A 15754-nucleotide genomic window follows, 5' to 3' on the forward strand; every position below is an offset into this window, starting at 1 on the left:
AATTGAGGTAAAAGATCAGCTATGAGCTTACTGAATGGTGGAGCAGGCTTGAGGGGCCATATGGCCTACTCCTGCTCCTAATTCTTTTGTTCTTATGTCACCTGTTCCTCCCAAACATGCTACACTTACCACATGTCTCAAATTACTCAGATTTTCTGAAAAAATGCTACCTAATTTGCATTGGATGAGTGCAGCTCCAACAGCACTCAAGAATCTCGACACCATCTTGGACAAAGCAGCCCGCTTGATTGGCACCCCATCCACTGTCGTGTTTTACACACTTTGTATCAAACTAATAAATTGCAGGACAACGGAGTATTACTGTTTAACTCTTTTTAAGCATTAGGTCTGTGATCTTACTCATAGCAGCACCAGAGGGGAAAGCTTGGCATTAGGACCCCTAGCCTGGGTCTTCAAAACAATAGTAGTCCTTACAGATGCCTGCAGGCCAATGACAACTCAGCATGTGATCACGTGAATAATAGGTATTCCTTACAGGTGCCTGCGGGCCAATGATAATTCAATATGCAAATGTTACATCCCCTTTCTTTTAAAAGTAAAATGTTATGCATTACTTTTAAACCTTTCTTCTACATAATGTTCTCGGTAGCATAAACATATAAGTAAACTCAGCATTTAACTAGCACTGAAAACATCTCAACCTTTCAATAACGATGTACAGTTTTTTTTTTTAGGGCAGCGATCCGCCTACACCCTTTGACAGTTCACAAGTCAAGGATAACTCTAGGCTTGACCTCTCATCCCGACCTTGTGTGGTATGAAACTGAGCATGCTCCTGAATCGGTCAACAATTCAGGTTCAGGTTTAGGTTCAGGTAAGTATGATGTGTTTTGTGTATTGCTCTGTTCATCACACTCTGTTGAACTGATCCTCTCGTCGGAATGACGGTGTTGTTCCTTGGTGTTCAGGAGGTGCCTGCGATTGCGGCGGTACACCCGTCCTTCTGGGGTGCGGACGTGATACGATCGTTCAGTGTCAGCTGGCTGGATGACGACTGCTGGCTTCCAGTAGTCATGCTCCTGGATTCTAACTGATTCTCCATTGTGCAGCGGCGGCAGTAGTCTAGCTGATCTGTCATAGTATCTCTTTTGGTGTTGTGTCTCTGTACACATTGTGCATGCACTTGCTTGCAGCTGACGACCTCTGGCTGCAGCCGCTAGTTGGTGCTTGGAAGGATTGAACGAAGTCTGCGGCTCATCAACAGCTGTGCTGGTGACTTGAAGTTGTCAACCGGAGTGTTGCGGTACTCAAGGAGACTGATGTAGGGGTCTCTTTTGTCCGCTTTGGCTTTGTCCATGAGTGTTTTTGCAATCTGGACAGTTTTTTCAGCAAGGCCATTACTTTGAGGGTAATGTGGGCTTGATGTGACATGTGTGTAATCCCATGCCTTGGCAAACGACTCGAACTCTCTTGATTTGTATTGGGGGCCATTGTCTGAGACTAAAGTCTCTACTATGCCATGCCTGGCAAAGGCTGCCTTTAGCTTGTGGATCACAGCTGCAGATGTGGTGCTGTGAAGCTTGTCCAGTTCAAAAATCTGCTGTAGTAATCAACAGTCACTATGTAGTCCTCGTTGTTCCATGTGAACAGATCCGTTGCCGTGACCTGCCAGGGCCTGTCTGGGCTACGGTGAGGTATCATGGGCTCTTTAACATTTGATGGGCGGCGTTCTAGACAAATGGAACATTTTCCGACAATGTCCTCAATGTGTTTGCACATTCCGGGCCAAAATAATGTCACGTGCTCTTTGTTTGCATTTTTCCATGCCCATATGTCCAGCATGAATTTTTGTCAACATCTCTTCTCCGAGATTGGTAGGAATGATGATTTTCTCCGCTTTGAAGACGATTCTGTTGATTTGTGACAGTTCGTCTCTGCGGTTCCAGAATTCAGATATGCTCTGAGGGCATTTCCTCCTTTCCTCAGGCCTTCCTTCATGTATGACTTTGCTCAGCAGTGCGAGTTGTGCATCTTTCTCTATTCCTGCTCGGATCTCCTTCAGTTTTGATCACTCACAGGTAAGATGTTGTACACCATTTACACCTGCACATCCATGCCTTCACTGAGGCTGCTGTCCTGGTAGCTAAGAGACTTTCTGGAGAACGTGTCTGCGACAGGAATGTCTTTGCCTAGATGGTGAATGATTGTGAAGTCGTACTTCTGTAGCTGAAGGATCATTCTCTGTAGCCTTGCTGGGGCTGCGGCTAGTGGTTTCCTCATGATTGACTCAAAGGGCTTGTGCTCGGATTCCACAATGACTTGTCGGCCATAGACGTACTGGTAGAAACGCGTACATCCAAACAGAATTGCATATAGCTCTTTCTCGATTTGAGCATAGTTGATTTCACTGCCCGAGAGAGATCTGGAAGCGTAGCCGATGGGCTTTCCTTCTTGCAGTAATACTGCGCCTAGTCCGTACTTTGATGCGTCCACTTGTAGTCTGAGCTCTTTGTTGGGGTCAAAGTAGGCAAGAACTGGTCCTGGTTCTCTGGTGATTAGGTCTTTCATTTTCTGAAATGCTGTGTCATGTTGTTTGTCCCACAGGAACTCATTGGATTGTTTGAGCAACTGACGCATGGGTGCGTTGATTTCGGAGAGGCTCGGGGCAAACTTGGCTAAGTAGTTAACCATGCCTAGTACTGTCTCTAGCTCTGCGCAGTTCTTCGGCGGCTCCATCTTCTTGATGGCGGAGATTTTCTCTGGATCCGGCTTAGTGCCATCAGTTGAGAGGCGATGCCCGAAAAAACTGATCTCGGTGGATCCGATTATGCTGTTCTCTGGGTTGAGCCCGGATACCTTTCTCCCGTGATCTTTGTAGCATCGCACGGAGGTTCCTGTCATGTTCCTCTCTATTCTTGCCATAGATGAGGATATCATCTACGATTGCGACTACTCCGTCGAGGCCTTCATAGGTTTCGTCGATCTTCCGCTGCAATTCATCCTGAGCTGAGATAAGACCAAATGGTAAACGCAGAAATCGGTAGCGTCCAAATGGTGTGTTGAACGTTGTTAGCTTAGATGACTCTTCCGTGAGCTTGATAGTCCAGTATCCTGATCGTGCGTCCATTACACTGAAGTACCGTGCTCCCACTAGCTTGGGTGTGAGGTCATCTAGCATTGGCAGAGGGTAGTGAGGGCATTTGATAGCCTTGTTCAAATCTCTGGGGTCAAGACGGACTGAGCTTGCCTGTACGTGGTTTCTCAACCACTACTAACGCGTTGACCCACTCTGTCAGTTCTGTTTCCTGGACGATGATTTCTGTATGCTCCATGCTCTGCAGCTCCGCCTTCAGGCGACTACGTAGAGCAAAGGGTATCCTTTTCGGTGGGCAAACCACAGGGGTTGCTGCTGAGTCAAGGTGAATAGTGCATTCACCTGGGAATAGTCCGATTCCTTTGAAAACGTCAGCAAACTCCTCCATGACTGTCTGCTTCTCGACTGGTGCTGTCAATGATAGCACTAGCTTGACGAGGTCCATGTCTAAACATGCCTTTAGACCAAGCACTGGAGGTGCTCGAGTGTCAACAATGTAAAAGTCCAACATCATGTCGCTTTCTTTGTACTTGCATTTCATCACACATGTGCCTTTTAGAATGAGCTGCTCACCCCCATAGCTGGTCAGTCTGCGTGAGGTGGGCTGTAGCTCACACTCATCCTTCAAGCTGTGATACTCACTCAGAGGAATTACATTAACCTGAGCTCCAGTGTCTAGTTTAAACTTAAGCTCTGTGCCCGGTTTTCCTATCTCTACTAAATACATATTTTGGTTCTGTCTTCACAAAGGAGGACACAAATAACCTCCCAGAGATGCCGGGGAACATAGGGTCTGATGAAAGGGTGGAACTGAAAGAAATCAGTATTTGTAGGGAAATGGTGTTAAGAAAATTGATGGGACTGAAGGCCGATAAATCCCCAGGGCCTGATAATCTACATCCCAGGGTACTTAAGGAAGTGGCCCTAGAAATAGTAGATGCATTGCTGGTCATCTTCCAGAACTCGATAGACTCTGGAACAGTACCCATGGATTGGAGGGTAGCTAATGTTACCCCACTATTCAAAAAAGGTGGCAGAGAAAAAGCGGGGAATTATAGACCGGTAAGCCTGACATCGGTAGTGGGGAAAATGCTAGAGTCCATTATAAAAGATGTAATAGCAGAGCACTTGGAAAGCAGTGACAGGATCGGACAAAGTCAACATGGATTTACAAAAGGTAAATCATGCTTGACTAATCTACTGGAATTTTTTGAGGATGTAACTGGTAAAATAGATACGGGAGAACCAGTGGATGTGGTGTATTTGGACTTTCAGAAGGCTTTCGATAAGGTCCCACGTAAGAGATTAGTGTACAAAATTAAGGCACATGGGATTGGGGGCAAGGTATTGACTTGGATAGAGAACTGGTTGGCGGACAGAAAGCAAAGAGTTGGAATAAACGGGTCGTTTTCCGAGTGGCAGGCAGTGACTAGTGGGATACCGCAAGGATCGGTCCTAGGACCCCAGCTGTTCACAATATACATTAATGATCTAGACGAGGGAATTGGATGTAATATCTCCAAATTTGCAGATGACACAAAGCTGGGTGGGAGGGTATGCTGTGAGGAGGATGTCGTGAAACTCCAGTACGATTTGGACAGGTTGGGTGATTGGGCAGAAACATGGCAAATGCACTATAATGTGGATAAATGTGAGGTTAGCCACTTTGGTGGCAAAAACAGGAAGGCAGATTATTTGAATGGCAATAGATTGGGAGAAGGGGAAGTGCAAAGAGACCTGGGTGTTCTTGTGCACCAGTCGCTGAAGGTAAGCATGCAGGTGCAGCAGGCGGTTAAGAAAGCAAATGGTATGTTGGCCTTCGTAGCAAGAGGGTTCGAGTACAGGAACAAGGATGTCTTGCTACAGTTGTACAGGGCCTTGGTGAGACCGCACCTTGAGTATTGTGTGCAGTTTTGGTCGCCTTATCTGAGGAAGGACGTTCTTGCCATGGAAGGAGTGCAGCGAAGATTCACCAGGCTGATACCTGGGATGGCAGGAATCGCGTAGGAGGAGAGATTGTGTCAATTGGGCTTACACTCACTGGAGTTTAGAAGATTGAGAGGGGATCTCATCGAAACCTATAAAATTCTGTCAGGCCTGGACAGACTAGATGCAGGAAGGATGTTTCTGATGGCCGGGGAGTCCAGAACCAGGGGTCATGGTCTAAGGATAAGGGGTAAGCCATTTAGGACTGAAATGGAGGAATTTCTTCACCCAGAGAGTGGTCAACCTGTGGAATTCTCTGCCACAGAGGGCGGTAGAGGCCAGTTCATTAAATATATAAGAGTTGGATATATTTCTTAAGGCTAAAGGGATCAAGGGATATGGGGAGAAGGCAGGGGCAGGGTACTGAATTTGGATGATCAGCCATGATCTCATTGAATGGCAGAGCAGGCTCGAAGGGCCGAATGGCCTACTCCTGCTCCTATCTTCTATGTTTCTGTGTTACCTCAATATCTGCAAAGGCTTGCTCAGTCTCTGAAATCTGTTTTTTCTGTGACACAGAATCAATAAACAGTTCCTCTGCATTTGGCTCTCTATCTGGCATTTGGCCGTCACTCACTGTGTACTGCTAGTCCAAAAACAGTCCTGCAAACTTTAGCAAAGCGGTTCCGTTTACCACATTGCCTTCCTTTGGCAGGGCAGTGCTCCTTTTCCCCATGCACCTTGTTTCCACAATATCCAGTTTTTGAAGCGTTTTATGTCTGTGTCGCTCATTTTTAGAACTCTCTCTGTTCTTTCTGTTCTGAAACACGCTCTCTGGGCAGTGTTCTTTGGTGTGTGTCTATTAACTGCGTGCACTGTCTGTTCACGCGAGCTGCTCATGGCGCCGGTTATGGTTTTCAGCTGTGCTTGGGCTATCTCGTGCGATCTAGCTATGTCCATAGCTTTGTCCAGCGTTCGTCCGGACCCAACATTCAAAAGTTTCTCACTTTAGCTGAATGTATTCCAAACGCGATGCGGTCTCTGACCATCTCATCTTTATCTGCATATTCACAGTCTTCTCCAGCAGTTTTAACTCAGTCACAAACTGTTCAAACGACTCACTAGCTCCTTGTACTTTCTGCTGAAACTTGTACCTAGCGAATATCGTGTTTGTCTTGGGCATCACATATGATTCAAAACGGTCAAAATAGCTTTTCAGTACCTTTGCTTCATCCGCAGTGAGAGACCGTGTGTTAAAAATGTCTTTCCCTTTTTTTCCGATCCACAGGAGTAGGTAGCTGCATCTTTCTTCCTCCCCTTTGCTTTTCAGCGGACCCAAGAACATCAACTCCACATGTTGCTTGAACTTGCGCCATTCGCCAGGTAAGTTCAAAGATTCCCAATCCATTCGAGGCAAGGGAGCTCCAACGATGTCCATTTACAATCCCACTTCTGACACCATGTCTTGCTTTGCAAACTTTGTATAAAAATAATAAATTGCAGGACAACGGAGTATTACAGTTTAACTCTTTTATTAAGCATTAGGTCTGTGATCTTACTCATAGCAGCACCAGAGGGGAAAGCATGGCATTAGGACCCCTAGCCTGGGTCTTCAAAACAATAGTAGTCCTTACAGATGCCTGCAGGCCAATGACAACTCAGCATGTGATCACGTATATAATAGGTATTCCTTACAGATGCCTGCGGGCCAATGATAATTCAATATGCAAATGTTACATCCACCACCTTAAACATTCACTCCCTCCACCACCGGCATACCGTAGCTGCAGTGTGTACCATCTAAAAGATGCACTGCAGCAACTCGCCAAGCCTTCTTCGGCAGCACCTCCCAAACCCGCGACCTCTTCCACCGAGAAGGACAAGGGCAGCAGGCGCATGGGAACACCACCACCTCCAAGTTCCCCTCCAAGTCACACACCATCCTGACTTACCTATATCGCCGATCCTTCATCGTCGCTGGGTCAAAATCCTGGAACTCCCTACCTAACAGCACTGAGGAAGTACCTTCACCACACGGACTGCAGCGGTTGAAGAAGGCGGCTCACTTCCACCTTCTCAAAGGCAATTAGGGATGGGCAATAAATGCTGGCCTTGCCAGCGACACCCACATCCCATAAAAAAAACATTTGAATGACTCAATACTAACTCGTTCCACCGTCTCTCTAGGGAACCAGTTCCACAGATTTACCACTTGCTCACAGAAATAATGGTTCTGTAGATTAGTGTTGAATTTACATCCTTCAAGCGCAAGTGGTGTCCACTTGCTGTTCTGGACAAGGTGAAATAGCTGGTCATGGTCTAGATTATCTCATCCAATTAGAATCCTAAAAACAGCAATCGTATTATCCCTCAACCTTCTCTTGAACTCAATACAGGAAACTTTGTGCTATCCGGCAAACTGGAGCCACCGGCAGAAATCAGGTGCCGTTTTTTATTCTTCTTTTGTTTTCTTTGCTTTTTTTATCCCCACAGTCAAGCAGTGCAAGGTCTGTAGCTATAGCAACAGCTTTAGCTACAGACCCTTGCAGCCACACACGAGTGTTTAGAAGCTGTTGCTAAGCAACAGTGATTGTTGTCAGATACGGAGATAAGAATCTCCGTATCTTTCAACATTAACTCTGGAGTGTACGGCACTTTTTAGGCAACGGCAGCAGCTCGGTCCCGTCGGTACCGGATAGCACAAAGTTTCCTGTAGTGTGTTAGGCCATGTGGCGAGAACAGTATTAGGCTCAAATCTGGAGCCCCCCCACCATAGGTCAAATAACCTAGTAATCAGAGGGCAGCCTTTAGTCTCGAAATCATACCCTAGCTTGATCCAATGCCTTCTGGGAAAAGAGAGAGAGAAACAGGAAGGAATCCAAGTGCCAACTGTAACCTCGGTCCTAATTTTCTGCTCTAAGTGCTGCAGTATTTTCTGAAACACGAGAAAAACCTATTTCAATGTGATTTGGTATTTTGAATTAAAAATTTATGAAAAATCAACTAAGTTACATTATTTATACATCTGAATAATCAACTAGCAAAATGACATTTGTTGGCATCAAAATTCTTAAGCTATATATTTTTTTACACTATAATATTGCAAGATAAAACCCTATAATGGTAGAGAACTTGTATGAAATACATCACCAAGACAAATTCATTTCAAGATGTTCGACCTTATATGAGCCATTGTCTTCATAGTGCTTCTGAGGCTACGAAGCATTTTTACCAACACGCTCTGTTTCAGTGAAGCAGTAAAAGGTTGGATAAAAACCTAATTTCTGCACCTAGTCTCAGAAAAGCAGCCTGTCATTGAGTGACAGCTACTTCAACATGCATTTTAAGTAAATATAATACATATTTCCATATGAGCATTGAGATATGGTTATTGTGGGTCTCTGTATGCTTCCAAAAATTAATGGAATATTTAATTCTGAAAGGTGACATTTTAACATTTTCCCATTTTATCCTCATATACCTTCTGAAAATTAACACCAGAGTTTCACCAGTCATGCTCCTACCTTGTGCCTTTTTCTTGTTCACTCCACTATCAGCATTATGTCTTTTCTGTAAAGAACAAATAAGTTGGTTAGATCTTTCATCAACAGATAAATGGATGTATCACCTTTATGAATTCCCTTCAGACAATAGCAAGACTTAATTTTTCTGCCAATTTTGACCCTTCCCCTTCTCCTGAAGTAATGGATTCCTTGGTGGGTTATAGTTCCATGACTGCCAGTCACCCTCCAGTACTTGGATAAAGTGGCTATTCTTGATGTGAGCCCAGTCAGTGAGGAGACTATTGTGGGAAGGTACAGCAATTGACCTCGATTTGAATCCTGCCAGAGTTTGCTAAGTTTTCTGGATAAAATGAATTCCAGATCCTAAGATGTTGGGGGGAGGGGGGGTGGGGGAGTATCAGAGAAGGAGGAGGTGTCTTTCTCTCTCTTTCATATCATAAACTATTCTTAACTTAGCAATAAAGCAATCATGAAAATTTTTGATTAGAAATGACACAAAGCAAGTTTCAGAACTGGTAAAATCATAAACCATAGGAAGAAAATAAATGTCAGATAAAATTGCAAGTTGCACATTTTAAACTCAACACTTTCTAAATGAAATAATATTTTACAAAAACACATTAGATTTGGAACTCTATTTTATATAACAAAAAATACTTCTTGCTCTTGCCAATTTTCAAGTTGCAGTAGAAAATTGATTTTAAAATAGAGGTTCCTACATGGGCCTATCAATGCTCCTGCATTAAATGCATGAAATCATGATCTCATGTCCTCCTGTCTGAGGGTTAAATCTTGCATATATGAAGGGCCCATTTTCCAGAGTACAGGGTGACGCAGAAAAGGCTTCATCTATAATATGTGCCATTCTGCACTTTGGGAAAACTTGATTTTTCACATGTGCAGAAGAACATGCCGCCAGTAATGTGCACATTCTATTCTAAAAGCTCGCGTACATGCAGGTGCCAAAACACTTTAATGGCAGTGGCATGGTTCTGAAGAGAAGAAGCCGCTATAAATATTAAGAACCACATCTGCCATTTATGAAGAAGTAAGAGAACTTGTGAGTTAAGCTTGGGGCCAAACTTTTTTTTTTTAAACATGGAAATACATAGAAGTTACAACTTGGAAACAGCCATTCGGCCCAAAGAGTCTGCATCAGCGTTTACCCTCCACGTGAGCAAATGGTTCTAATCACATTTACTCACCCTGTTCTTGTATCCCTTTATCTCCATTTCCTTACCCTGTTCTTGTATCCCTTTATCTCCATTTCCTTCATTCATATATCCATTCTAATCTTGAATGTGATATAGCCTCAAACACTAACCCTGAATTTCACAGCCTCACAACTCTCAGTATGAAGACCTTTCTCCTACCCTGTTCTAAACCTCGAATTTAATTTTGTATCTATGGCCCCATGTTCTAGATCCCTCAACTACTAGAAACTGTCTGCTTCTGTCTACCCTGTCCCATCTTTTAATAATTTTAAACGCTTCTATTGCAATTTGAAGGAGGCAGAGAAACTGAATAAGTAAAGACTTATTTTTGTTAACAATGCTCTTTTATCCCCCCCATCTGCTGACACAGAAAACAATTTACATAGGATATACGGCGCAGAAACAGGCCATTCGGCCCAACCAGTCCATGCCGGCGTTTATCCTTCACTCGAGCCTCCTCCCATCTTTCCTCATTTAACTATCAGCATAACCCTCTCTTTCCTTCGCCCTTATCTAGCCTCCCATTAAATGCATCTATACTATTTGCCTCAACTACTCCCTGTGGTAGCGAGTTCCACATTCTCGCCACTCTTTGCGTAAAGAAGTTTCTTCTGAATTCCCTATTAGACTTCTTGGTAACTATCTTATATTGATGGCCTCTAGCTTTGCTCTTCCCCACAAGTGGAAACATTCTCTCTGTATCGACTATCAAAACCTTCCCTAATAGACCTCTATTCAGTCACCCCTCAGTCTTCTCTTTTCAAGAGAAAAGAGACCCAGCCTGTTCATCCTTTCCCGATGGGTATACCTCACATTTCTGGCATCATCCTTGTAAATCTTCTCTGCACCCTCTCCAGTGCCTCTATATCCTCTTTATAATATGGCGACCAGAATTGTACGCAATACTCCAAGTGGTGTCTAACCAAACTTCGATACAAGTTTAGCATAACTTCACTACTTTTCAATTCTAATCCTCTAGAAATAAATCAGAGTGCTCGGTTTGCTTTTTTTTATGGCCATGTTAACCTGTGTCGCTACTTTTAGTGATTTGTATATTTGTACTCCTGGATCCCTTTGCTCCTCTACCCCACCCAGACTCGCACCCTCCAAGTAATATGTGACCTCCCTATTTTTCTTGCCAAAATGCAATACCTCACATTTATCTGTGTTGAAATTAGTTTGCTAATTATATGCCCATTCTGCAAGTTTATTAATGTCTTCCTGTAATTTGTTGCAGTCCTCCTCAGTATTGACTATCCCCCCCCCAATTTGGTGTCATCCGCAAATTTAGAAATTGTGTTTTTGATTCCAAAGTCTAAATCGTTAATATAAATTGTGAACAGCAGTGGTCCCAACACTGATCCTTGTGGAACACCACTTTCCACTGTCTGCCACTCTGAATAGCTACCCTTTACTCCCACTCTCTGCTTTCTGTCCTGAAGCCAGCCAGCAACCCATTCTGCTACTTGTCCCCTGACTCCGCATTCTCTGACCTTATTCATTAGTCTATTATGTGGTACCTATTGAAGGCCTTTTGAAAATCTAGATAAATTTCATCTACTGCATTACCCATTACTGCACTACACTCTCTGTTACCTCTTCAAAAAATTCAATGACGTTGGTCAAGCAAGACTTGCCCTTTTGAAATTTATTTGATGTTGTTACAAAGAGAAGTAACCAAGTGGTAGTACTCTCGCTTGAGCCAGAGCATTGCACATTTAAACCTCACTCCAGGCTAATCTAGGCTAACACTTCCGTGTGGTACTGAGAGCGTGCTGCATTGTCATGGTGCTGTCTATTAGAAGAGATGTTCCATCTGAACAGGCAAACACACTTTTTTTGAACATCAGGAAAGTCTCCCGATATCCTGCTCAATGCTCAACCGCATAAGAGATTAGCGTGTCCGCATAAGAGATTAGCGTGTAAAGTTAAAGCACATGGGATTGGGGGTAAGGTACTGTCTTGGATAGAGACCTGGTTGGCAGACAGGAAGCAAAGAGTTGGAATAAACGGATCTTTTTCCGAGTGGCAGGCAGTGACTAATGGGGCACCGCAGGGATCGGTGCTAGGACCCCAGCTATTCACAATGGGGCAGTAATTCCTCCCCAAACGCGTGAGTACGGAAGGGGTACTCACGCGTCTGGCCGGAGGAAATGCCGGTTTTCAGCATGCACAGCGCATGCGCTGAAAACCGGCATTTCCTCTCCTCTAAGCCAAGAGGTGAAGAGGCTAGCGCGTGCGCTGTAGGGGGCAGCGCGTGCGTCTTGGATTTCCTCTGTTTTGGGGGATTTGCGCACGTGTAAAGGCCTCCGGTCTTTACGCTTGTAAAAAGCACACGTAAGTATTTATTTTTACAGGTAAGTGGTGTTTTAGTGCAATTTAGAATTTTTTTTTCCACAGGTTTCTTATTTTAAAGAATCTACAATAAGGTAAGTTTAGTTTTAGACCCTTTTTATTAAAAATTTATTTTTTTCAAAAAAAATTGTTTAAATAATTTTTTTAAAACTTATTTATACTTAATTTAATGATTGGGATGTTTATTAAAATTTTATTTAAAGTTTAAGTAGTGTTTTGGGTGCAGTACTTTTCATGAGTTTGACAGTTCTTACTCTCAAACTTATGAATGAAGTTTCCCCTCCCCTGATTGGCTGAACAGTGCTCACCTGATCCCAGCCGGCACATCGCACTAACTACGCCGCTGGGTCAGGTTAGCACAGCGCGCAGACATCAGAACCGGGCCAGGGACAGGAAATCCACTGCGGGCCAGGTTTCAGATGTTGGCGCGCCGGGTAAGTGCACATCGGGGGCTTGCACGCGCGGCAAGCCCCCGACACCAAGTTCTGGGCCAATATATATTAATGATCTAGACGAGGGAACTAGATGTAATATCTCCAAGTTTGCAGACGACACAAAGCTGGGTGGGCGTGTGTGCTGTGAGGAGGATGCCGAGAAACTCCAGTATGATTTGGACAGGTTGGATGATTATACAGCATCTGCCAAGCATCTGCCCAATGTGGATAAATGCGAGATTATCCACTTTGGTGGCAAAAACAAGACGACAGGTTATCTGAACAGCAATAGATTGGGAAAAGGGGAAGTGCAACAAGACCTGGGTGTCATTGTGCACCAGTCGCTGAAGGTAAGCATGCAGGTGCAGCAGGCGGTTAAGAAAGCAAATGGTATGTGGGCCTTCATAGCGAGAGGATTTGAGTACAGGAACAAGGATGTCTTGCTGCAGTTGTACAGGGCCTTGGTGAGACCACACCTTGAGTATTGTGTGCAGTTTTGGTCGCCTTATCTGAGGAAGGATGTTCTTGTCATGGAGAGAGTGCAGCGAAGATTCACCAGAGTGATACCTGGGATGGCAGGAATGACTATGAGGAGAGATTGGGTCAATTAGGCTTATATTCGCTGGAGTTTAGAAGAATGAGAGGGGATCTCATTGAAACTTATAAAATTCTAACAAGACTAGATGCAGGAAGGATGTTCCCGATGGCGGAGGGAGTCTAGAACCAGGGGTCACAGTCTAAGGATAAGGGGTAAGCCATTTAGGACGGAGATGAGGAGGAATTTCTTCACCCAGAGAGTGGTGAACCTGTGGAATTCTCTGCCACACAGGGCAGTTGAGGCCAATTCATTAAATATATTCAAGATGGAGTTGGATATATTTCTTGAGGCTAAAGGGTTCAAGGGATATGGGGAGAAAGCAGGGACAGGGTACTGAATTTGGATGATCAACCATGATCTCATTAAATGGTGGAGCAGGCTCGAGGGGCCGAATGGCCTACTCCTGCTCCTATCTTCTATGTTCTATGTTTCTAGGTTTCATCCTTCAACCAACAGCACCCAAACAGATTAAATGGTGATTCATCTCATTGCTGTCTGTGGGACCTTGCTATGCAAATATGGACTGCCATGTTTGCCTATAAAACAACAATGAGTAAATACAAAGTTAATTAATTGGCTGTGAAGCACTTTGGTACACCGAGGACACGGAAGTTGATATATAAATGCAAATGATTGTTTATTTCTCAACCAAATCCATAAATCATTTCAATTTTATTCACGTTAAAAAAACTACCATTGTTTGTGAGAGCAATGGAGTGCAATACAGACCTGGGCATCTGACTGGTTCCAGATTATAAGAAACTATATTTTAAATAGCAATTTGTACCTGCATCAACTATAAAATACTCTCTTGCGGAAAGAATTTTTGTTGTCTTTCTTTCTCTATTGCAGAAATGGCGAATCTACATCCCTGCCTAGTAGGTAAAGATATGATTCAAAGGGCGGTGTCTCATCTCTCTTTATATTGATTGCTCACAGGACAGTTGCTTGTTTCTTCAAACATATATGCTAGTTAGCTACTGTAAATGCTGTCTCACTACAGGGAAGATATGATTGACTAACAACTTGCTCACCTGCTTATTGAAACAGGATCTGGGACTTCTTTCAAAGAAACTTGCTTAAACTAAGGAGGAATGCTTGTTCCAAGGCCTGGTATAGGTATATGTGTGGCAATTCAAGCACTTGGATACTGTAAGCTGGATTTATCTCCTCAGTCAGGACATGACTTCTGTTTGCTGCCCTAATCCTGATTCAGTTCCGCCCCGCCCGAGATGTGGCTCATTTACTTTGCCCGGCAGGCTCTCGGCAGAATCCAGTCACTCAGAGGGAACTCGTGGCTGATGTCCAACAGAATTCAGTGGCACTCCAGCATCTCAAGGAGGTTGTGGCATCAAAGGTGTAGAAGCATTCTGAAGCCTGGAAAAGAAGCTTTTACTGAGCCACACTGCCTCTACCGGCAGGTAAAGGGCCCAAAGAGAGGGGTAGATGCCCAAAATAACAGCAGAAAATGCTGGAAATACTCAGCAGGCCAGGCAGCATCCGTGGAGAGAGAAACAGAGTTAACGTTTCAGGTCTGGGACCCTTCATCAGAACTGGAAAAAGCTGGAGATGTAACAGATATTAAGCAGGTGCAGAGACAGGAGGGGGGGGGGGGGTTTAGGAGGGGAGGAAGAAATAGAAAGAACATCCTGTACTTTTGTAAGAGGCAGGAAAGATAAAATGTTGCAAATGGGAATGGCAAAAATCATACTGCATGAAAAATGGGGGCAGGGATAATTATCTCAAATTGTTGAACTCAATGTTGAGTCCGGCAGACTGCAAAGTGCCCAATCGAAAGGGGAGGTGCTGTTCCTCGAGCTTACGTTGAGCAATAGCCCGAGGACAGAGAGATCAGAGTGGGAGTGAAGCGGTGAATTAAAGTGACAGGCGACCGGAAGCTCAGGGTCACCCGTACGGACTGAACGGAGGTGTTCCGCAAAGCGGTCGCCCAATCTGCGTTTGGTTTCCCCAATGTAGAGGAGAGCGCATCGTGAGCAGCGAATACAGTATATTAAATTGCAAGAAGTACAAGTAAATCGCTGTTTCACCAGGAAGGGGTGTTTGGGGCCCTGGACAGTGGGAAGGGAGGAGGTAAAAGGGCATGTGTTGCATCTCCTGCGCTTGCACGGGAAGGTGCCAGGTGAAGGAGCAGGGCTGTTGGGGATGATCGAGGAGTGGACCAGGGTGTCGCGGAGGGAGCGGTCCCTTCGGAATGCTGAAAGGGGAGGTGAGGGGAAGATGTGTTTGGTGGTGGGATCATGTTGGAGGTGGCGGAAATGGCGGAGGATGATCCGTTGAATGTGGAGGCTGGTGGGGTGAAAGGTGAGGACAAGGGGAACCTTATCGTGGTTCTGGGAGGGAGGGGCAGGGGTGAGAGCAGAAGTGCGGGAAATAGAACGGACACGGTCAAGGGCCGTGTCAACCACGGTGGAGGGGAATCCTCGGTTGAGGAAAAAGGAAGACATGTCAGAAGCACTAGTATGGAAGGTGGCATCGTCAGAACAGATGCAGCGGAGATGGAGAAACTGGGAGAAAGGAATAGAGTCCTTACAGGAAGCGGGGTGGGAAGAAGTGTAGTCCAGGTAGCTGTGGGAGTCGGTGGGCTTGTAGTGGATGTTTGTTGAAAGCCGATCGCCAGAAATGGAGAC

General features: G+C 44.7%; 1 protein-coding gene across 2 annotated transcripts in view; it reads right to left on the reverse strand.

Annotated features, from left to right (window-relative positions):
- atp8a1 (ATPase phospholipid transporting 8A1) overlaps positions 1-15754 on the reverse strand; it is a 546817-nt gene that overhangs the window by 347857 nt on the left and 183206 nt on the right. For both annotated transcript variants that reach the window (XM_085969404.1, XM_085969397.1), the window contains exon 5: positions 8506-8551. In XM_085969404.1, the coding sequence (XP_085825530.1) occupies positions 8506-8551 (46 nt within the window). The remainder of the gene's footprint in view (positions 1-8505; positions 8552-15754) is intronic.

The sequence above is a fragment of the Somniosus microcephalus genome, chromosome 2 (assembly GCF_052327205.1).
Source record: "Somniosus microcephalus isolate GS21.2 chromosome 2, FLI_Smic_1.0, whole genome shotgun sequence".
Taxonomy (NCBI): domain Eukaryota; kingdom Metazoa; phylum Chordata; class Chondrichthyes; order Squaliformes; family Somniosidae; genus Somniosus; species Somniosus microcephalus.